The sequence below is a fragment of the Fusarium musae genome, chromosome 8 (genome assembly GCF_019915245.1).
Source record: "Fusarium musae strain F31 chromosome 8, whole genome shotgun sequence".
NCBI classification, from domain to species: domain Eukaryota; kingdom Fungi; phylum Ascomycota; class Sordariomycetes; order Hypocreales; family Nectriaceae; genus Fusarium; species Fusarium musae.
This window is the reverse complement of record NC_058394.1, coordinates 109,421-132,037: the sequence shown is the minus strand read 5'-3', so window position 1 is coordinate 132,037 and position 22,617 is coordinate 109,421. Positions and strand designations below refer to the sequence as shown.

Genomic DNA, 22,617 nt, shown 5'->3' with positions numbered 1-22,617 from the left:
CCAACTTTCGGCTTCAATTGATACGAGGACTAAAACGTTGGGGAACAGCGAAACACTATATAGAGCAATATTGTGTACGTGTATGTTACTGGTAGCATAGATCTATATGCTATCGATATGTTCTCCTGCCGCGAAAACCCTCTACAGCTTAGATACCAGACGCGTGTACGCATTACCAACCACCATATGATCGACATCCAGAGTATTCACCAAACTAGGTCTCGCTTCACTCAGCGACGTAATACCGCAAAGACGCATTGAAGTCTCAAGCTCATCTTTAAGAACTGCAATCCGTTAGCATATTCATGTTTCTGCGACACAGAGAACTTACTATGACAGAGATGCTCGGCACCATCTTGTCCGTGGATAAGAGAGTATAGGAATGGCCGTCCGATACCGACTGCTATTGCGCCGAGGGCGATGGCCTTCAAGATGTCGGATCCGCGCTCGAAGCCGCCGTCGATGTAGACTTCAAGTTGATCAAAGACCTCTGGGCAGTTCTTCCGTAATTCTAGTAGGACTAGTATACTGGCTTGCGCACTGAAAAAGATTAGCTTTAGCATATCATCGAAAGAAGAAGTGACTTACCCGTCCAACGAACGCCCACCATGGTTACTTAACAACACACCTTCGACACCATGCTCAGCCGCTTTGATAACGTCCTCAGCAGTTTGAACCCCCTTCAACACAATCGGCAACCCCCCACTCGCTTCACGTATCCAAGCCAAGTCATCCCAACACAGCGACTTGTCAATATACTGCGCCATAAGACGCCCAAACCCACTCCCCTTCTTATCCTTACTGCTCTCACCGCCACTAATCGCCGACTTGACAGTCTGTTCCTGCGCAGCTCTCTCATCTGCCTCGCGCTTTCCAGGTACAGGCGCGTCGACTGTTACAAAGATAGCTTTGACGCCGAGACCACGTACGGTTTTGAGTAGCTCCACGGTCTTGTCGTGGTTGGAGTTGACGTATAGCTGGAAGAAGAAGGGTTGTGATGCGGGCGCGGCTTTGACGATTGACTTTAACGAAAAGGAAGCGTTACTCGAGATCTACCGATAATTAGTCGAAGAGCTTTACGTATTGGCCAATGGGTGTGCTTACACATTGGATAATCCCCTCATTGGCCGCAGCCCGACTAAGCGCCAACTCCCCATCAGGATGCGCCAGTCTCGCCATAGCAGCAGGAGAAATAAAGAACGGCGCGCTACTGTCGAAACCAAGAATACTGGTCTTGTAGTTTACTTGCGAAACGTTCCTCAAAATCCTAGGCCTGATCATGACTCTCCGCACCAGCTCCTTATTCTTCCCGTGGGTGACGAGATCCGTTGCAGCGGACGAGTAGAACGCCCATGTTTTCGCGGACAACGAATCTCGCGCTGCCTTTTCATAGTCGGGAGCACTTAAGATTGCGTCTATGGGTGGGATTGTCTTTGTCGTTGGTGTCGAGCGGACGTGGTTTGTTTGTGACGGTGAGGTTGGGGGCGGTACAGGATCGATCTCGGTAGTTTTATGGGTCGGACGACTAATTGCAGATTCCTCTAGGAAACCGATTAATTTGTCGCTGGGAAGGTCTTCGATGATATCAGGCGCGTGGACATCATTGTACAGTTCCGTGGCATCAGAACCCGCGAGGTTCAACAGGACTACCCATCATGATTAGTCTCGCCACAACTCCCCAAGTCGCTCAACATACCTTCTGGACCACCAGGATGCTCATTAATAAATTGTGTAATATCCCAGACCTTGGAACGAACAGCTATCCAGCAATCATCCGCCGTGTTATGCTGCTTCAAGTCGTCCAAGGACACTCGTCTTGTCTCAACTGATGTCTCCATGATTGCTGATAGTATTGACTGAACTTCCAAGAACAAAACAAGTTGTAGACCTTGAAAATAAGCTAATCACCGAGGCTACACTCTACTATCTCCACAAGCTGTTTACACCCCGGAAATGCCGACCATCGGGCTGGGGTCACGGAGAACCCTCCCATTGGCTACTTTCGCCCTCCGGGAATGTCTCCGGGTGTTCAACCCCGCAGTAGGCTTTGGAGTTTTGGTGCACTTAAGAGCTCGGAGATAGCATAGACGATTACTGCATCGAGCAATATCCTCACAGCACAATCATCATTCACCAGTCACACCATCAAAATGGAGCGCAGCACTATCCAAGCAAAGGCAAAGCCCCTCCCCAAGGGAGTCTACACCCCCGTCGTCACACTCTACAAAGCAGACGACCCAACCCAACCAGTAGACCATGAAGCAATGCACACACAATGTCAAGCTCTGATCAAGGCTGGCATGCATGGTCTTGTGTATCTCGGCACGAATGGCGAATTAGTTCTTCTGTCACGGGAAGAGCGCAAAGCGATCATTAAGACAGCCGTGCAAGCAGCTTCTGCAGCGGGTGGATCTGACTACCCCATTGTGGCAGGCATCTCAGCACAGTCCACGCAGGAGACGATCCAGAACGCCAAAGATGCAGCGGAGGCTGGTGCTGGTTTTGGGTTGCTTCTGCCGCCGAATTACTGGCCCAAGGCACTGCCCAGCCAAGCTATAGTGTCTTACTTTAAAGAGGTTGCGGCTGCTTCACCGATACCGATTGTCATCTACAACTTTCCCGCTGTTACATCTGGTATCGATCTAGATTCAGATCAACTAGCTACTTTGGCTTCTGAACCGAATATCGTAGCGGTGAAGTTAACATGCGGAAACGTCGGAAAACTCGCACGGTTAACGTCGCTCTTTTCCCACGAGCAATTCGGTGTTTATGGCGGGAGCAGCGATTATCTCCTCCCCACACTACACTGTGGCGGAAGTGGTTGCGTTACTGGAATGGGTAACATTTTCCCGTCGAGTACAGCTGGTGTGTATGACTTGTGGAAGGCGGGAAAGATTGACGAGGCGAATAAGCTTCAAGGGCTTGTCGCTCATGCTGAGTGGGCTTGTAAGAAGGGTATTAGCAATACCAAATACGGAGCGTGGTATTTCCTGGGTAAGGGTATTGGGTTGAGTAACGAGACTTCATGGCATATGAGGAAGCCGTATCAGCCACTTGACGATAAGTCCAAGGAATGGACGGTTAAGACACTGAGTGTTCTGGCTGACGCTGAGGCCCTATTGAGGAAGTAATAGACTTTTTAGCATTGCGATAGCTGTTAATCGAATATTAAAAGTAGCTTTTGGCTTTATGGGTCTTCGTTAGTCGATGTGAGTGATTCTTATCGATGTATGGAATACGCCCGTCCGTTGACGGCAATCCCTGGGCCCAGACCTTGCCTGGATCAAAGCTCAGTGGCGAGACAAGGACACGTACCATCAACAGGCAGACGCGTATCTGCCACTTTGGCTATCGTTGCGGATTATTAGAAATTACTGGCTACATCATGCGAGCTCCCTGTTCAGTACCGTCTGTTGTGCTCGGCTGATCGCGAGCATCAGCTTGTCGCTATCATCATAGACACGGCCTGTCTCCCGCATTTGTTCCCTACAGACACATTGCAAGATCACAAGCCATCACGAAACAATTTTTGGTGAACATCACAATAATCGGTCAAATAACCGACACCGACATGATCACAATTCCTGCACTGACGCTGCAATAATCTTTCGATGATGTCTTAGGGAGCACGGATAATCACCAAGCGGGCGGCCATCCCCCTCGGTCTTCCCTCCTACTGGCCAATGATCCCTCCCCTCCAACCCAAGACCATCAGTGCGTCTCCAAGCACGACTCATTCAGAACTCTAAACGCACTAGCCTTCCTCCCCCAGATTCAGTACCCCATACCCCGCATTCACTCTCTCCATGCCAAGTTTTTAATCCCATAAAAAGGAGTTGATATCCCCGATACTAAAGTCGTCAATCCAGTGATACTCTAATCACCAGGATCAACTACTACCTCCCAACACTTACTTGAGATTCAGTTTGTGATCATGGCTTTGAGGAACTCCATCTCGGACGAGAAGGATGTCGAGGCTATTGCCTCTCATCTCGATCATGCCAACACTGTGGCTAACAATGGTGGTTTGTCCGCTGAGGACATGGAGTTTGTCGCCAATTTTCCTGAGGAGAAGAAGAAGAAGGTCTTGGCGAAGATCGATGTAAGTTGATTGGCCTTCACTCTGCGCAGATGAGATCTGACTTGTTCAGTGGCGACTCATGCCGATGCTGGCTATTCTTTACCTCGTCACGTATGTCGATAAGGCGAATATCGGGAACGCCAAGATCGAGGGGATGCTTCCGGATCTTGGTATGAATGGAGAGCAGTACAACATTGCGCTCTCCATCTACTTCATTCCCTGTATGTTCAGCTTTCGGGTGATGCTGAGCAGGGCTAATTTGGACAGATATTCTCGCCGAGGTTCCTAGCAACATGATCCTCAATAAGTTCGCGAAGCCTTCTCAGTATATGGCGACCATTATGTTTATCTGGGGCATCGTTGTGGTCTGCACCGGTCTCATTCACAACTTTGGTCAACTCTGCGCCATTCGTATCCTCCTTGGTCTTTTTGAGTACGTAGTCACTCACTTCTATACCTCATACCTACTAACATCACCAGGGCTGGCTTCTTCCCCGGCGCTATCCTCATCATTTCGAAATGGTACCTCCCCCACGAGACGCAAACCAGAGTTGCGATTCTATATACATCCGCTGCCACAGGAGGTGCTTTCTCTGGCCTCTTCGCCTACGCCATCGCCAAAATGGACGGCATCGGTGGCCAGGGCGGATGGCGGTGGATCTTCTTCATCGAAGGAATCTTCACGATCGTTATGTCCTTCGTCACATGGTTCTTGCTCATCGACTCACCCACTCTCTCATACTGGCTCACCGACGAGGAGAAGCGATATCTCGTTCTGCGCCAAGCTTCACGACGTGTCACCAACTCAGGGGAATACCGCGAGAAGACGTTCGACAAGGGAGCTTTGTTCGAGGTGCTTAAGGACTGGAAGGCATATCTCCTCGTCATCATGTCCTGGTCCAACGCTGCGCCCAACTACGGTCTCAAGTTCTCCATGCCCTCTATCGTCAAGGGAATGGGCTACACATCCAGCAACGCCCAACTCATGACTATTCCTCCTTATCTCTGCGGAGCTATCTCATCGTACCTCCTCGCTCGATTCGCTGATAAGCACAAGTGGAGAATGCCCTTCATCGTTGGCCCTCAGCTCTGCATCATCGTCGCTTTCTCTATCCTCATGACCAAAGCCGAATTTATCGTTCAGAATCTTGGAGTCTGCTACTTTGCAGTCTGTCTCGCTTGTGCAGGCATGTATCCCATCTTGCCTGGTACCAGCGCCTGGAATATCGACAATAACCTCAACCCCACCAAGCGAGCGATCAGCATTGGTTTCGTTACTTGCGCGGGTACAATTGGTGGTATCTATGGTAGCTACATCTATATCGACAAGGAGAAGCCCAAGTATACGACTGGATATGGTGCGTCGCTCGGATTTGCCGTGGCAGGAATCTTGGCTGCTGTTACCCTTGAGACCGCTTTGATCATGATCAACAAGAAGAGGTCCAAGATCAGCGAGTCTGAGGTTCGAAGCAAGTACACAGAGGAGGAGCTTGAGATTATGGGCGAGAAAAGCCCCCTGTACCAGTACAAGCTGTAGTAGAAGTAGTGATAAGGAATGACTTCAAGGGACTTCAATTCTTCAATTCATATCAGTTGTCAACCGTTTGTTATCTAGACAATAAAATGTGATATGGAAAAGAAAACAACCTGTAAAAGCAAAGCAATCTAGCTTGAGCCCATCAAGAAGCCCCGGCCTGGGTTAGTTAAAGAAATCAGGGTTTTTCGAAGGTGAGGGCTAGAAGATGAAGGGTTATGATATACGTGATTGGTACCACAAAATTCCTAAAGACGGTTATTCCAAGAGGTGCCGCAGGGTTGAGTACAAGGACGGCTGCATACTCAGAACCGACTATGCGACAGGACGCAACAATTATGGCTGATCTTATCTAGTATGGAGTTTAATTGGGTCTGGAAGCATCTATTGGTAGCAGCGGTGTTTTACCAGTGGATGAAGTTTAAAAGCCAGTAGAAGATATAAATATGGCTAATGAGACCTATGAAGGGTGAACTGAGCAAGACTCTAAAACCTCTGTGCTTTTATCCTACTATAATACCAACTCTATTGTTCTGCGTGAAACGGCTTGGAGTTAGTGGCGCGGTCTATCTCGGTCGGACAAATAGTCACCCGGCTTGCTCGGGATGGAATACCCCGCACAAATACAACAAAAAGTCGAGGCATGTAGTGTTACTGATTACATTTACCTACACCTTTTGAAGTACGCTCAATTTGATAGATACCGTCCCATCAAATCAGACCAGTGGTTGCCCCCATCAAATATCCCGACCCATCACTGTCTCAAACGCCAACACATATCACAACTTTACGAGCCGCACCACAAGAAGGTTGCTTGGGCCTAGTCTCTGCTCTACTGGTATGAACAATGAACGCCTCCACGGAGCACCAAGATGAAATTGCCAAGTTGGTTGAGCAACACGAAGCAGTTCCTCCGCCCTGGTTTCTGTTTCCAAACCTTCATCCGTACAGCATCGGCTGGCGCATGGGTGCTGGCGAGTCTTATCTTATGATGTATTGGACTTGGTGGAAGCAACAAAAAGAGCAACTCGACGAAACGCAACGAATTGCGTATTTTTGCAGATGGCCGCCTCCACCCGAGTGGCTCGTTTGGATGATAGAAGTAATCTGGGATCTTGATCCCAAGGACTTTGAGGATGACGATGATTACTCGCCCTACTTCACGCGTGTTGAGAAACTCGGTTTTGGGTCTAAAGATGATTATAAGAAGGCTATGCGTGATGAGGAAGAGTAAGCAGGGGGCAGCGACACCCTGATATTCCGTCACCGTGATATCGGTCTTCCAGAGCTGCGAAATTACAAGGACATTGCAGCAAAAGCCGCTGACGCCAGTGAAGGTCGAAGCAGTAAGGATAATGGCTTGGTTCAGCCGGACGAAAAGATGCAGTGGTAATTATTGGTTGGCAAGATTGTTGCATTCATACTGATTTGTCCCGTCAATTTGCGGTTGTGTCCCTGCCCAGGAAGGGTTATCGGAAAGGTTATTACAATTAGAAGAAATTTAAAACCGCACTTACATTAGGTTCCTATCACCAACCGCCAATAATGACTTGTTCTGTTATTGAATTGAAATTTACAGTATTCGTAGAAAGACTAATAATTCCTTGAGTCTAGCTCTCAGTTAAGAGGCATATCTTACCACTCCTGCCGCGGAATTTATCAAGTCGTAATAGTACAATAGCAGTGGGCTTACCGTACTTATAGTTGTTTCAAAGGATGCGAATCTTCTATTAAATATATTTACTAGAATTGAAATAATAAAGCTATCAGATAGCGTAAGGTAAGAATGTAAGTGCCCAGTATCAATTGTGGCGTGATATAACGTGAGAGAACTCGAACCAGCATGGACAGTTAATAACTTGACCAGCTCCGGACTACTCATGCTTTGATACCTCCCAGGGAGATACTTTTGTCCAGTCCAGTCGATGTTTCTATGCCGTTGCAAACCCTTACTCCGTCGGGTCAGGAATAGGCACAGATTGCCCACGCGTGAAAGAAACGCCATCAAGGTTGAAGGCAGGGCTAATACCTTGGTTCTGCGTGAAGTTAATACAAAGATCAGTAGAATCAATGCTTGGGTCGGTATATGAGAAGGTGTAGGTAAAGTCTTTAAAGGTTTGCGTCGACCCGATGATGCCATCTTGACCAGACTTGAATACCCCATCAATGGACAGTTCAACTTTGTTAGCGTTGTCATCACACCGGATTGCGTTTGAACCAAACTCTTTGATGCACCACTGGGCAACCTTTGCTTTGAAAGTATACTCGAAGCCCGCCTCAACAGCGACGCGTTGGCAGACGCAGGCGGAATTGGCCAAGTCTCCAGGTATTTCCCTGCGGAATGTCAGTAAAGACCAATCAGTGTTTTGAGATCCTAGTATTACGCACAGACAATGACTACCCTCGGGGCAGAAAGAGTTGCCAGTGTAGATTGCCGGATCGATCGCTCCCTCTACTACCCAAGGGTCAATGGCAGAGTCTTCGAAACCACCATTCACGACGAGTTAGGTAATTACGGGAGGATCAGCGGTAGTCGTAGTGGCTTCGATTACTGTGCTCGTGGCGTCGCCGACGGTCGTAGAGGTCTCGGTCTCTTGGGAAGTGACAGCAATCGTAGATGCGAGGATGGTAGTAAAAGAGCTAATACCATCGGTCGTGGTGGCAGAAGATTCAATGCTGGTCTGGGACACAGTGACACTCAAAGTTTCTTGAGAGATTACGCCAGAAGTAGTCGTCTCCAGTTCTGTAGTGGCGGAGTCTGCAGAAGAAGTTTCTACGGTGGCAGACGACTCGATGGTTAACGCAGACTCAGTCACACTGATAGTCTCTTGAAAAGTGGTCGTTGTGGCGGCGCCTCCAGCCGTTGTAGTGTCAGTTTCGCTGGTGAGTGACGATGTTGTTGTCAACCGAGGATGGGGGACGGAAGCCTAAATCTGTGAGCCTCCACTAGAAGTGATAGTGGGCGTTTAAGAGCACTTACGCGAGCGGCGCAGAGGCTCGCGCCCATGATTAGGGTACCAAATGTAGCAGTGACACGCATTGTGAAAAGACTTGTAAAGAGCGACTGAAATTAAAAACGAGTGACTGAAATGTAGTAAGCAAAGAGAGAAAAAATAAAAAGACAGAAGAGGGAAAGAATATCTTCTGATCATCACATCATGTCAAGCTTCCTTTAGAGCTGAAAGGCGAGCTGGAACTATTGGCTTTAGGGCGTGCTACTTGAACAGATGTAGCTAGCAGATTCAATAGTTTCTCTTGACAGCCATGACTTTTCAGGGGTAATGCAGGTACAGTGAGCTCCTAATTTTAGATATCAACTGTTCTTCGGGGTAGATAAGTGTAGATTGATAATAATACTATCTCGACGACCAGTAAAGCCAGTTCCATGCCGTAGTCCAAAATTCCTATTGTGGCCTAATCACCAGTCTTGCATCAGTATCTAAATCAGTCTGGCTGCTATTAGAGTCGCTTAGGCAGTGTATTTTTAGCTATAACAGGATTGAGTGCGTATGTCAGAGATCTGTCAATTGAGCTGCATTTATTCGATAAAATGCTCTTTCTATCTACGTCGAGGGCTCAAAAGCTATTCTAAGATAAAGTAAGACTCGTGGCTAATAGCTTAAATCAGTAAAGAGAACGCTACTTTAACTAGGCCTATAACTTTCAAGACGGTAAGGCGTTAGAGGCAGTCAAACGTTGGATTTCTCCGCTTTTTTTATCCTAGGATGACGCCAACTCTACTGATCTCCTCTCCGTCTCCTACTTTTCTACTTATATGCTCTTCTTGTTGTCATCATCTCTACGATTGTCATGACCAATAGTGACGCCATCGCCTACAATGTCGCCGTCTTCATCAGCACCCTGTTCCTCCTAGAATTCGGCGCCGATAACTTCGTAGACCATACTGCCATCGTTGCGCGTCGGACGGGGATTCTCGACACAGTGATTGCCCTGCTTACAGCCGGTGCAGAGTGGGAAGAGGTACCACTTGGTCCCATCTGTTCACCCCTATCTTCCTAATTTAAACTTCATCACAGCTCGTTGTCGTTGTTGCCTCACTTGCGCAGGGTCGGCCTTCGCTAGCAGTAGGAAATATCATCGGGTCGGCCATCTCGAATATCCTTGGCGCCTTTTCACTCGGGCTTTTGTTCCGGCCAGCGGGGTCGCACGTTGAGTTTGACAAGAGCTCTAGGATTTACTCACTCTCCTTGCTTATCATCACCACCTTTGTCGCGCCAATCATTTACTTCTCGCAGAGGATCGTCTGGCTCGTAGGTGGATCTCTCTTGATTGCTCTTTTTGCTATCTACCTCATCTCCATAGGCTGGGCCATCAGTCGGGGAAGCTTGACCGCGCCTGAAGGCTCAGATGATGATAGTAGCAGCGATGAGAACGACACCTCATCAATAGAATCGACAGCGTCTGTTAGGAGCCCCCTTCTGCCGAGTCTAGAGGATCATGAGTCTGAGGATAGCGAACGGGGCCAGCGAGTTGATGGTAGTTCTGAGGTGGCCGGGGTTACAAATGTTTCGACCCGTCGAAGGAGACGGAGTCTCGGATACCACATCGGGTTCCTGGTCCTTGGCTTCTTAGCCATCTGTCTGTCGGGCTATGTCCTCTCTCACGCCGCTATCAACATCACAGACGCTATTGGCCTCTCCGACGTTCTGTTCGGCATCGTTATTCTTGCCATCGCCACTACCCTGCCCGAGAAATTTGTTGCTGTCCTAAGCGGGAACCGGGGCCATGTCGGTATTCTTGTCGCTAATACCGTGGGGAGCAACGTCTTCCTTTTGTCGCTCTGCCTGGGCATTGTCATGGTTGATACCTCCGGGGATTTTGATGGAGCTAATATCAAGATCACAGAGCTATGTGTCCTCTGGGGCTCTACGCTAGCGCTAACAATAGCCGTTTGGTGTGGCGAAAGGTTTGATCGCTGGATCGGAGGAGCCATGCTACTTGGTTATGTTTTATTTATAGCCTTGGAGGTTACAGTCATTCATCATATGGCAGATTACCTATGGTCATCCTAGTTAATTGTAAGAACACACTGAGAATGGTAAGACTCTGATGGGATGGTCAAGTGGCAGATTATGTTATTGACTATGGTTCGGGGGCAAATAGCGAGTTTACAATAATATGCTCCATGTTTTCGTGCGGCACGGACTACCCTGTTGCGCGGTTAGTGGGACTGCAGGTTCGCAACCTGGTCGAAGCCAAAGCAGACCTTTTCCCAGGTTCATTGGCGGAATTGACCCTGAGGGTTCCGTGCCTGAATGTGGAAAGGTGAAATTTATCATGCATATTCTGGCTGGCCCACATTACCATCACAGCATTATGACATATGGGGAAAACCGGAGTCCAGCATTCCCGCCCCGAAGAGAGACTTCGGATTCCGGCACAGCGCCACTCAAGACCAAATTCGTACCACAAAGCCGATGATCGTACAGCTCTAGCCCGGAGACAGCTCATAAAGTCAAGTTTCCTACCAAAGGCTGGAGTGAACTCCGCATCTGGCCTTCTGGCGCAAAAAGACACGGAAGCTAATGATCCGAACGCCCAGTTAAGGTACATCAATTCCACCCGATGTGTTCTTCTGCTTAAATACGCCGCCGCCGACGTTGGCATCTTCGACAAAATAACTTATCACATGAAGCGCCCTGTGTTGCTACAATGAAGTTGCCAGCCTGCATCAGCCTCTGTCTGCTCACTCTTCTTCAACTGGCCGTGGCTGCCGAGGTTGTCCCCAGGTCTACCTTTACTGAGGTGACTAACTATGGCAACAACCCCACGGGCACTCGAATGTGGCTATATGTTCCAAAGACTCTAGCCTCGAAGCCTGCAATAGTAGTCGGCATCCATTGGTGCACCGGTAGCGCCCAAGCATACTACCAGGGCACTCAATGGGCTCGCTACGCCGAGACATATGGCTACATTGTTATCTATCCTCAGACACCATACACCCAGGATAATTGCTGGGACGTGGCATCAAAGATGACCTTGACTCACGACGGCGGCGGTGCCAGCACCTCCATAGCCAATATGGTCAGATTTGTGACGAAAGAATATAACACAGATAAGAGCCAAACCTTTGTTACGGGTACTTCCTCGGGAGCTATGATGACGGTATTTGAGAGAGAGGTCTCTTGACGGGATTGAGCTAACGTAGAAGCAGAATGTCATGGCCGCAACTTACCCTGATCTTTTTGCAGCAGGAATTGCATATGCAGGTGAGTTAATAGACCTGCAACTGATACTTACATCAAGCGACTTACAGACACATGCAGGTGTCCCAGCCGGGTGCTTCAAGAGCGCAGATAATATCCCCGATTTCTGGAACTCAACATGTGCCAATGGCCAGTCCATCTACACCCAAACTCAATGGGCCAATGTTGTTAAGGACATGTATCCTGCATATGATGGGCCACGACCAAAAATGCAAATCTATCACGGGTCGGTGGATCAGGTGTTGAACGTGCAGAACTACTACGAAACTATCAAGCAATGGACTGGTGTATTTGGTTATTCAACTAACCCACAGTCTACCACGCCTAACTTTCCACGGAGCCCTTATACCAAATACACGTTTGGCGATAAGCTACAGGTGAGATAAGCAAGAATTTTATTTCCAAGAGATATGACTGACATTACGCATAGACATTCTTGGGCCAGGGCGTTACTCATTCGATTGATGTGTTCCCAGAGGAAGACTTAAAGTGGTTTGGTTTTGCTGTAAGTCGCATCACTGTTAAATATCCTCTTGACAGTTCATGGCCTGACCAAATCCCAGGATCCAGTAAAGCCATCATCGACTACTAGCGCCACAGCACCTACAGATACTGGGAGCTCTGGAGTTTCTCCCCAGTGGGGTCAATGTGGCGGCCTAGGGTGGACAGGACCTACGCAAGTAAGTACCGAAGCGACAAAGGCTTCCGTGTGAATGTATTAATGGGAATCACAGTGTGCAAGTTCATTCAAATGTGTCAAGATTAACGATTGTGAGTTCTCTGTCAAATGTTCGTTGAATCTATATACTAATATTTACACAAGGGTATTCTCAGTGTCAATAGTTATTCCTGGGATGAGCCCTGTAGCTGGCCGGAGAACACGGCGTTGAAGAAGTCCACCTCACCTCCTCCACATTGCCGATAGCTTCCCCGCAGATAGTCCTCCATTACATATTATCGGGCAATGAGAATAACACCCAAGTCAAGCTACATCGAGTCCGATTGGGCCGGAATAAAAGAATGCTATGTGTTCGTGTACTACGTACTCTACACGCACCATGACCCAGTCTCGCCAAATGATGCGGCAGCGGCTTGGCCTTGCAGACTACTATACCCAGCGTTTATGTCAATGAAGAAAACTATCGATATCTCCTATAAGAAAAGGGGATAGTGATTTAGGCAGGTTCATAATTATTACGATTCACGATTTATCTCAATGATATAATAGCGTAACTTGAAGACTCGTTCCTACCACGCCCCCAGATCATCATAAAGGCGTGGCCTGTATTGAATCTCTTGAGAACAGCTGATTGTCTATTTAATGTGACGCCGTCAAACCTTTCCACGTTGACCGGTTGCTGACGCGCTCCCACCACGCTCTCAATGCCGGTCTTTTCGTAATCTCATCCTGTAACGCTAGGCGCGGCAGAAACTCAAACCAAGGCATATGGTATATGTCAACCAACGAAAATTGCTAAGAACATTGAGCAGGAACTTCACTTGAAACCTTGATACAACTCACATTTCCGGCAATGTACTCACGACGAGAAAGGACTTTTTCGTAGTGATCCAAGACCTTGACCAAGTCGATTTCCAGTCTCTCGACTGTGGCCTTGTCGGGATCGCCTCGTCCCATAAACCTGGCCCGTGTCAGTGCGATGCATCTTACGAAAGTCTGGAAGAGTCAAGTACCCCTTGAATAATTTCTCATACGCCAAAGTTTTCATTGTCGGGTCGAAGTAAGAGTACTCAACGCTAGCCGCTTGCTCGTAAGTTGCCAACTCGGGGTAGCTTTGATCCGTGCGTCTATTTAAAGCGCTCTTCGGCCCGTACTTTGCAACCAAGTACTCGCAAATTGCCCGAGACTCGAACAAGCGAGTCTCGTCATCGTCAAGAACTGGAATCCGTCCGAATGGATGGAAATCTTGCACAAAACTGGGTGCCTAACAGGGATAAGTAACTTTCACGTGTCGGGGATCTGGCTTCTTACAAGATGCTCGCCCTTCTGCATATTAATGTCAGATAGTTGATAGTCGGTGATATTTAGTTCTGAAAGAACCAACAACAACCGTTGAGTGCATGTTGATTGCCGTGATCCATATAGAGTGAGAGTCATCCTGGTAGTTGCTGTTCGCTGTAGTGCGGATCGGCGCAGTAGGTGTGTCTAGTAGATTTGGTTTCAGAAACAATGAAGACTGCCTGTAGTAACACTCATGGTTCTATTTTAAGGCCAAAGGTTCTAGGCTATATAGAGGCTGGACCCTGGCGTGTGGAGTGGTGGTTGAATATTCGGGATGTGGAGTCGGCGAAATTGGAGCCAGAGACAATACCGGGCACGGCACGCTACGGCGTCTTGTATTTGCCGCTACGTATCTCAACACTCAGGATAAAAGAGGCGTGATCAGTGGTATTGATTTTGGACTAGCGATCAATTCATAAATTAGTTACAGCTTCAATATCTTAGTCTTAAAAAATAGCCCAAAATGCCTTCGGAGAATGTTCAGCCAAGTGCTAGCGGACCGAACCAGGTCGATGATACAATTCCAATCGCCCAGAGTCAGAGGACTTTGTTCGAATTTGGGTCTTTTGATCATTCAAATATTCCACTAGAGCCAGAAGAATGGCCAGTTATTATCATCGGGTCGAGTATGGTAGGAATGACTTTGGGTGTGCTCCTAGGATATCATGGGTGAGACACTATGACTCAACGCCTATGTCAACATGACTGACTCTTTCCAGTATCAAGTCTGTGTCTTTCGACCGCCATCCGTCCACTGCCATACACCCCCGCGCCGCGTTATTTCTCCTGCGCTCCGTCGAGATCTTCCGCCAGCTAGGTCTGGAGGATGAACTCCTTTCAGAAAGCGCCTCTAACTTCGATCTTGATGCGGGGATGATTATTGTCGAGAAGCTAGTAGGAGGCAAGGTCCTGGCAAGCATGCAAGAGAGTGATCCAGCAGAAGTTGCCAAAGCTAGCCCTAGTCGCCGCTTATGGCTGACGCAAAACATGTTTGAACCTCTTCTGCGCAAAAGAGCAAAGGAATTCGGTGCCGCTCAGGAGTTCAGCGAGACCGTCGTCCACTATGAGGAACTGCCAGACGGTGTACTCGTAGTGGTGCAAAACGTTCAATTGAAAAGCTACAGGAAATTCAAGACCAAGTATCTGGTTTCTTGCGATGGAAATAGGAGTGCGACGAGGAGAAAGGAAGGCATCGAATGGCAAGGTCCGGGTGTCCTTGGCGAGAGTATTTCTATCAACTTCAAAGCCGATCTAACGCCATACCTCGGAACTCGTGCAAAGCATGGCGTCACTTATATTTCTAACCCTGCTATCGACGCCGGCTTCCGCCTGGAGAGCGGTGGCAAGGCAGGATTTATGATCGTCACACGAGCAGACGATAAAAGGTCCTTCTCGCCGGACTCGGTCTCTGAACGAGACGCGAAGCAATATTTCAAGGAGGCAAGTGGCATTGAGGACGACATCAATATCAAGGTCGACTCCATTTCCTACTGGTCGGTAGCTGCCTTTAATGCCGAGCGCTTCATAAGCACAAATGGCCGTGTTTTCATTGCGGGAGACGCAGCACATGTGATGCCCCCGACTGGTGGGATGGGCGGCAACACCGGTATACAGGTAATTTGACTTCAAGCATAAGAAAGTATTCCAGCACGCTAAGCTACTTAGGACGTTCACAACCTGGCATGGAAGCTCGCATACGTTTTGAGAGAAAAAGCCGGTACTTCGCTTCTCCAGACCTATGACACCGAGCGACAGCCGGTAGTTGGATTTACCATGCGGCAGGCCTACTCAAGGCTTCAGAAACGAGTATTTCGCAAGGTCCCAGATGAGCCAGAACTTCCCGACATTACCTGTGAGATAGGGTATCGTTACCCTTCTGCTGCTGCTGCGCATATCCAAAACGCCAGCAGCGACCAGTATGAAGACCCATATGCACCACTTGCATCGCCGGGAAGCCGGTTCCCGCATGTGCTACTTGCACGAGACAATTCCCAGGTGTCTACACTGGATTTGATCAAGACGAATTTCGTTCTTTTCACCACTGGTCAATCATCACCATGGGTTGAAGCGGCCAAAGGTGTGACACCTGAGATAGACTCTTACAGTATCGGCAGGGACACTGGTGCCTTGAGGGATTCTGACGGCAGTTTTAGTCGTATCTGTAAGATCTCTGAAGGCGAGGCTATCCTTGTCCGGCCTGATGGATTCATTGCCTGGCGAGGGGAACATAGGAAGGATGGGCATGGAGATGAACTACAAAAGGCATTGGAACATGTTGTATATTTAGCTGGAAGCAAGTAATAATACGTACTGCAGGCTATGAGCTGGCAGGACATTGTGTGCACCCTTGATCAGAAGAGTTTATACTCCATGGCGCATAACCCAGTTTTTCATTCCAGCCTGCCGTGATGTCAGTTGCAATTAAATCAGCAGCGCAATATCTTGATGCGTGCACGTTCCTCAGTAATTGCCATAACAAATGACGCCGGACTCGCAACCAATATGACAAATTAAGGCAGTGTCCGTTCCGTTGGGTGATCAAGCGACAAGGTTCCTACATGTCATGTGTCCATTGAAGTGCGAAAAGCTGAATATGTGAGATAACAACACTAATACTATTAGGAAATAGCACAGCGAATTGGCTAAAGAATGCCCCGTGAGGCAGAATTGCGTAAGCCGCCTCATCAACCGCTGGTCCACAGTGAAATAAACGCAAACGAGTCACTGAAGAGCAACTCGTGATTCTCTGCAAGCCTCGTCACATCTGTTGAAAAAGGCCAGTCCAGCCGCAAACGCCCACCATGAACGTCATCTGCTGCTGGGCTATGATTGGTAAAGTCCTGGGTAGAGCTCAGCTTGGCTTGATTAGAGCGGGGTATTATCAAAACTGAAGTGGAAGATTCGAGCAATGCACGGTGCTAATGCATGATGGTGAGCTGGATTGTCTTGGTGTCATTCAATAACCAGCTTCCTCGTGTTACACTACAACGCCACAGTATTACCAGTCATTTTCTTTTTCCCAACAATTAGTAACATTTAATCACCAGCTGGCAGCCATTGTCCTTTGTCTATCAAAATCACCCAAATATTATCTGTATTCATGTTTTATCATCACCCTCTTATGAGTTTTCTTAGACATTTCGGTTTTATATACCAACTTGTTAGACACGCTTTCCAACACTTCAAAACCCCCAATATCCGAACTTGCTTTCAGGCTTGAAAATGGTTGCCATCGCAAGTGGGCTGTGGTGGGACCACTCAAAAACAACAATCTTGGCCGCCACTCTGACATTGCCGCTTGATTACAGCAACCTCCTCCTCTCAGGCCTAACTATCCTCGTTACCATCGCCGGATCAAGTTTCTGGAACATCCTTGCTTTCGCTCTTCATAATTGGAAGGCGAGAAGCCAGAACCCTAGTGCTCTTGACCTTCAGCACCAAGTCAGCCTGAGGAACTCTGTAGGTGCTACTCAGACCCTTTGGGAGGCACTCAAGATCCATAACGCTTGGTCAAAGAACTGCAAAAAGCCAATCGTGAAGCAGACGTGTTCTGTGGCAGTTCCGGCTTTGATCGTCTCAGCAGGCTTCGCTGTCGCGGCGCTGTTTACGTCAAGAGTGGCCAACAAATCTTACAGCACCGTTGTTGCACGAGTACAGCCGAGTAATTGCGGATTCTGGTTCTTCAATACCACCGGCAACTACGATCTCCCTGCACTTAGCGCGATGGGAGCAAAAGGGCAAAACGACACCCGCCGGGCCCGCAGCCATGTCGCCAACTTCTATGCCAACACTAGCAGCTCGACAGCTCCATCGGTATTTATCCGGCCAACTCTTCCATACAATATTAGCAGTTCCGCACCTTGCCCTATCCCGGCCCAAGAACGCTGTATTCCAGGCCCTAATCAAGCATTTCGCATCACTTCGGCCTTTCTAGACTCTCATGAAATGCTAGGAATAAATGCCAAGTTCGAAGACCGAGTCAGCATACAGCTGAGCTTAACTTGTTCTCCTGTACATACGGACGACCTCGTCCAGGAAATTCAAAACGAAGATGGCGCTTTTATGGAATTTTTCCTCGGGCCTATTTTTGGCTTGACAGATTATACGTACAGATACAACAAAGCAATTGGAAATAAGACTGGAATTGGCTATTTGATTCAGTATGTTGCCTCGAATTTTCTTTCTCTTTCAGGCTATAATGCAAGGCGAGGTAGCCTGTTGTGTTGTTGCTTATGCTGATTAGTTAAAGGTCCTATCCCACTTTCGCCAATAGCAGCTTGTCGAGCAATCCTTTGCTTTGGAGGCCGATCCCAGATTTTAGCCCCGCTGACGCCGATGTCACTGTTCATTTCTTAAGTCAAAATAACATAGCATACCTGGCCCCCGTTAATGATCCATGGTTCTCTGCCAATGGAACCCAAAATATAACCTATCAGGGTCTCACTATATTTGCCTCTGATCGCAACGTCGACACTATGGTTTGCGCTGATCAGTATGTTTTGTGCAATCCATCCATTGCGTCATGCACTTCTCCAGCCGGCATTCTCAGCCTTGTAAACAGCCTGGCGAGTACTACCCTGAACTTTAGTACAGCCCAGCTATCGACTGCTAATCGAATTATCTACTCCCTAGCACAGTCGAATACATATACAACTGTGGCAAACCTCGGTACAGCGGCTCTGTGGGCCAACAATATGGTAACAGGGCATGTCTCGTTCGGCCTACCGGAGGATCAGTGGAAGACTGAAGTCATCGGCTGGTTTCAGACCAACCTTGCCATGCTACAGGCGTATGTGGTCGATTTTGCCTCCAACACAGCGGAATTGGGTGCTTTCGGATACGTTGAACCGCCTGGGAATCGTCATCAGCGGGATCAGTGCACCAACCAGCTTGTACAGGCCGTCGGCGAGGTACAGAACTTCAGTGTTTGTGGGATGCTTATCATCGTTTGCGTCAGCGCTGCCTTGATACTGCTGGATTGCTCGCTAGAGCGCATTGTTGATTTCGTCGACGATTTCTATAAGCGTGATTCAGTGGCCAGGCGCGCGAGACAGGCAGACAACAAGCTACACCTTTTACGTATGGCGTTGGGGGGGGATGATTGGGTGCTCGGCCGATGGAATATTCCTGTGCAGGATAGTGCTGCGATATATAACAGGCCTTGTGGCTCAAAGCAGCTTGTATCCTATGGAAGCTCTGAGGCAGGACTTACTGGACAGGATACCGGATGCGTGCAGGTAGGCAAGCGAAGCCACTTTAAAGGGGTAATAAATGTCTTTAGAAGTCATGAAGTAGATAGCTCTGTATAGGAATGACGCATGAATTTAGAATAAATAACATTCCCTTAGTTCTCCCTTACCTAAAAGTAGGACAATACCCTTAGCAGCGCGGAGCTGGACAGAGACAAGGCACGATACAAGGGAGGCACTAAATCTAATATTAATAAGCACGATAGGAGTCTAGGGTAAGCGATAACAGAAGAGCTGGCAGAAGCATTAGACAACTAATATCATGCTAATTCACAGCTAAGCAAGCCTGACTGACTTACTATAAAAGTAATACATAAGAACTGCTATCTATAGAAACAATTATAGCTAGCGTCGGACACTAACCTTTTTCTAGGCCCTGTCAGCAATATTAATACCCGTTGGCTCGAGCCGGGGGGGGGCCAACTAAGCAAGCTTAGTTGGGCACAAAACCGTGAGACGCGCACAAAACCGTGAGACATATCTTGATTGGTGTAATTTACCTCCTTTGATGTTATCCGGAGATTGAGCATGGAAATAACCGGAAATAATATCCTGTAAATTACACTAACAAACTTACACTAAGTTTACTAGTCATCAAGATTGTCTCACGGTTTTGTGCCCAACTAAGCTTGCTTAGTTGGCCCCCCCCCCCGGCTCGAGCCAACGGGTATACGATTTTCAAGTAGACTAAGTTATATAAAATAATAGTCTATAATAATCTAAGCCTTAAATAAGATTAATATAGTAGAATTTTATAAAGAGTTGAAAATAGAAATAATAAAAACAATAAGAAATAATTATAGAGATTTTGGATTTCTTAATAAATTCTCAATTTGACTCTTGGTACATATCTATCACGATTCGGCAATGTCGGCTATGGAAGGCTGAGTGTGGACTAGCGCCTGATAAGACAAACATCTTTTAGTGGCCTGATTGCCTCCTCCCCAAATAACATACCATTCATCTATCAAAGCCATATCTTATCAGGCTCTTGAGATATCATTTAGTGTATCTTATCAGTCTATAAGCCACAGCATGTGGGTGATGTTGATCAACTTCTGGACTAGACTCTCCCAAAGCCGCGATGTAGCTGCCGTCCAAGCCGTGATAAGATATCTTTACAAGGTACAGAGTACTCCGTAGGTGCTGAGCAACTTACGACGACTGGTCTGATCATGTATCTATATTTAGACCGGGACAAGCTTTTGCCAAGCCGCTTCCCCATGGGCAATCTCATTACTATCTGACTTGCCTGCAGATCTGCATGGAACAAATCCTTGAAAGGATCATCGGCTTCAGCAGATGAGTAAAATGTCAGATTTGACTCGAGCATACAAAACTTGGGAGATGACAGACACAACTGTTCTAGCCTTCGGAGGCTGATGAGTGACGCGCACTTACCAACCATAATGCTGCGATAACCTTGTTCTGGGTGGAAGCTTAACATCGCACACACAGTTGCGGCAACTCGGCACAAACCCACGTCGCTTCCGCTCTACAGCTATCGACAATCTCGATAACTTTCAATTTACGTAAATCCCCAGTATCAAACTATTGACGTATACGGGATATAAACTATGATAAAGCTAACTCACGTAGTTAATTGTTTAATGAGACGTCGAATAAATACTTCATCTAGACGCCATTGCCTGCAGATCCTGAAGATCATAAACATTATTCCCGTTACTTCAGGACTCTTTCACTAGTCTGTACTGGGAAGTCGTAAGATTCTGCTCTCTTTGTCCGCATTACAGTGCTTGATACCCGTAAGCTATGGCAACAACCACGGCTTCGGCTGCAGCAGCAGCGTCATCTGTCGTTTGGTGGACGCCAGACCCGAAAGCCGGTGTTGGAAGTGGTACGTACTCAGTCTCGATACAGTCCCATGAGAGAAGTCTCCTCTTGTTCGGATCCAATGACTGACATTGCGTAGGTGATAATGCATGGCAACTCACAGCCGCTTCCCTCGTCGCGTTACAGTCGATCCCCGGTCTCCTCGTCCTCTACGCCGGAATCATGAAACGAAAATGGGCCATCAACAGCGCCTTCATGGCCCTATACGCATTCGCCTCGGTGCTACTCTGCTGGGTTCTTTGGGGTTACAAGGCTTCCTTTGGAGAGTATATGCTTCCATTCGTTGCCAAGCCCGGGAATGTTCTCGGCATTGACACGATGCTGAAGCAATCATACCTCCCTTCCATTGGCGTTGGTCAACAATTTCCTATGGCCACCATGGTATACTTCCAATTCGTCTTTGCCGCCATTACGTTGGTCATCACTGCTGGAGCTTTCCTCGGCCGAATGAACTTCTACGCCTGGATGATATATGTTCCTCTATGGCTGACTCTATGTTACACTGTTGGCGCTTATTCAATCTGGGGAGGAGGTTTCCTGTTCAAGCTTGGAGTTATCGACTATTCTGGAGGATATGTCATCCATCTCTCGTCAGGCACGGCAGGATTCATCGGTAGCTACTGGATCGGGCCACGACTCAGCAGTGATCGTGCAGATGCCAGGCCGAGCAATATCCTAGCAGTTCTCATCGGAGCGGGTATCCTCTGGGTCGGTTGGAACGGCTTCAACGGTGGTGATCCTTACGCAGCCTCTGCCGACGCTGGAGTTGCTGTGTTGAACACAAATCTATGCACTGCCGTCTCACTTCTAGTCTGGACGGGGCTAGATATTGCATACTTCAAGAAGCCTTCTGTCATTGGAGCCGTGCAGGGCATGATAACTGGGCTTGTCGCCATTACGCCAGCTGCTGGCGTCGTCGCAGGCTGGGGAGCGATTCTTCTTGGTGTTGGTTCCGGCTCCGTCCCGTGGTTCACCATGAATATTTTGGCCAAGAAGATGACCTTTCTGGAGCGCAACTTTGACGACACACTTGGCGTTATGCACACGCACATGGTGGCAGGTGTTGTTGGAGGCTTTGGTACAGGTCTTTGGGCTACTGTCGATGGCTGCGCAGCTTTTGGTCTGACAAATCCCGGAGGAGCCATCGCTGGTAACGGCATGCAGCTTGGATACCAGATGGCGGGCGCATGCTTCATCATCGGTTGGAACCTTGTGTGGACCAGCCTCATCATGCTCTTTATCAAGCATGTGCTGCGAATTCCACTCAGAATGACAGAGGAGCAACTTCTTCTGGGAGATGATGCAGTCCATGGAGAAGATGCTTATGTGCTTGGTCCGTGTGAAGCCCATGCACCTGGATCTGGGAGTATAGAAGGCAGAGGAGAGTCTTTGCACAGTCATGACCTTGAGCTTGGAGCAAAAGACCATCATGGGAGTACGACATCAGCAGAGAAGGAGAAGGCAGGGCCAAGTAGGGAGCCTAACTACAGTTGAATAAGCACAAGCATAGTGTCTGTATTTGAGTATTGAATCGAATAATATGATGGGTCTTAACATACATTGCGATATATTCGCGCAGCTCAACCTGACGGTTAAACAAGAGAGAGTTGGGATGCCATAAAGATCCTCAGCTCTAATGCTCATTACGCTAC

General features: G+C 48.1%; 9 protein-coding genes across 9 annotated transcripts; 7 read left to right on the top strand and 2 right to left on the bottom strand.

Annotated features, from left to right (window-relative positions):
- Positions 1-141: 141 nt before the first annotated feature.
- On the bottom strand, positions 142-1,838 carry J7337_010253 (uncharacterized protein; the record flags this gene model as incomplete). The annotated part of the gene is made up of 5 exons (XM_044827839.1): positions 142-284; positions 332-540; positions 589-1,052; positions 1,105-1,646; positions 1,697-1,838. 5 exons carry the CDS (start codon positions 1,836-1,838, stop codon positions 142-144), a joined length of 1,500 nt encoding a protein of 499 aa, XP_044676393.1.
- A 312-nt stretch (positions 1,839-2,150) lies between these two features.
- On the top strand, positions 2,151-3,131 carry J7337_010252 (uncharacterized protein; the record flags this gene model as incomplete). The annotated part of the gene is made up of 1 exon (XM_044827838.1): positions 2,151-3,131. The coding sequence occupies one exon, from the start codon at positions 2,151-2,153 to the stop codon at positions 3,129-3,131; it is 981 nt and encodes a 326-aa protein (XP_044676392.1).
- An 803-nt stretch (positions 3,132-3,934) lies between these two features.
- Positions 3,935-5,618, top strand: J7337_010251 (uncharacterized protein; the record flags this gene model as incomplete). Its single annotated transcript, XM_044827837.1, has 4 exons — positions 3,935-4,102; positions 4,152-4,302; positions 4,349-4,514; positions 4,562-5,618. 4 exons carry the CDS (start codon positions 3,935-3,937, stop codon positions 5,616-5,618), a joined length of 1,542 nt encoding a protein of 513 aa, XP_044676391.1.
- An 844-nt stretch (positions 5,619-6,462) lies between these two features.
- Positions 6,463-6,849, top strand: J7337_010250 (uncharacterized protein; the record flags this gene model as incomplete). Its single annotated transcript, XM_044827836.1, has 1 exon — positions 6,463-6,849. The coding sequence occupies one exon, from the start codon at positions 6,463-6,465 to the stop codon at positions 6,847-6,849; it is 387 nt and encodes a 128-aa protein (XP_044676390.1).
- A 1,270-nt stretch (positions 6,850-8,119) lies between these two features.
- Positions 8,120-8,655, bottom strand: J7337_010249 (uncharacterized protein; the record flags this gene model as incomplete). The annotated part of the gene is made up of 2 exons (XM_044827835.1): positions 8,120-8,542; positions 8,596-8,655. 2 exons carry the CDS (start codon positions 8,653-8,655, stop codon positions 8,120-8,122), a joined length of 483 nt encoding a protein of 160 aa, XP_044676389.1.
- A 770-nt stretch (positions 8,656-9,425) lies between these two features.
- Positions 9,426-10,648, top strand: J7337_010248 (uncharacterized protein; the record flags this gene model as incomplete). The annotated part of the gene is made up of 2 exons (XM_044827834.1): positions 9,426-9,596; positions 9,653-10,648. 2 exons carry the CDS (start codon positions 9,426-9,428, stop codon positions 10,646-10,648), a joined length of 1,167 nt encoding a protein of 388 aa, XP_044676388.1.
- A 640-nt stretch (positions 10,649-11,288) lies between these two features.
- On the top strand, positions 11,289-12,228 carry J7337_010247 (uncharacterized protein; the record flags this gene model as incomplete). The annotated part of the gene is made up of 2 exons (XM_044827833.1): positions 11,289-11,741; positions 11,893-12,228. 2 exons carry the CDS (start codon positions 11,289-11,291, stop codon positions 12,226-12,228), a joined length of 789 nt encoding a protein of 262 aa, XP_044676387.1.
- A 2,097-nt stretch (positions 12,229-14,325) lies between these two features.
- J7337_010246 (uncharacterized protein) lies at positions 14,326-16,163 on the top strand (the record flags this gene model as incomplete). Its single annotated transcript, XM_044827832.1, has 3 exons — positions 14,326-14,531; positions 14,582-15,476; positions 15,528-16,163. The coding sequence occupies 3 exons, from the start codon at positions 14,326-14,328 to the stop codon at positions 16,161-16,163; spliced, it is 1,737 nt and encodes a 578-aa protein (XP_044676386.1).
- Positions 16,164-20,884: 4,721 nt separating this feature from the next.
- On the top strand, positions 20,885-22,459 carry J7337_010245 (uncharacterized protein; the record flags this gene model as incomplete). Its single annotated transcript, XM_044827831.1, has 2 exons — positions 20,885-20,969; positions 21,045-22,459. 2 exons carry the CDS (start codon positions 20,885-20,887, stop codon positions 22,457-22,459), a joined length of 1,500 nt encoding a protein of 499 aa, XP_044676385.1.
- Between the last annotated feature and the right edge of the window lie 158 nt (positions 22,460-22,617).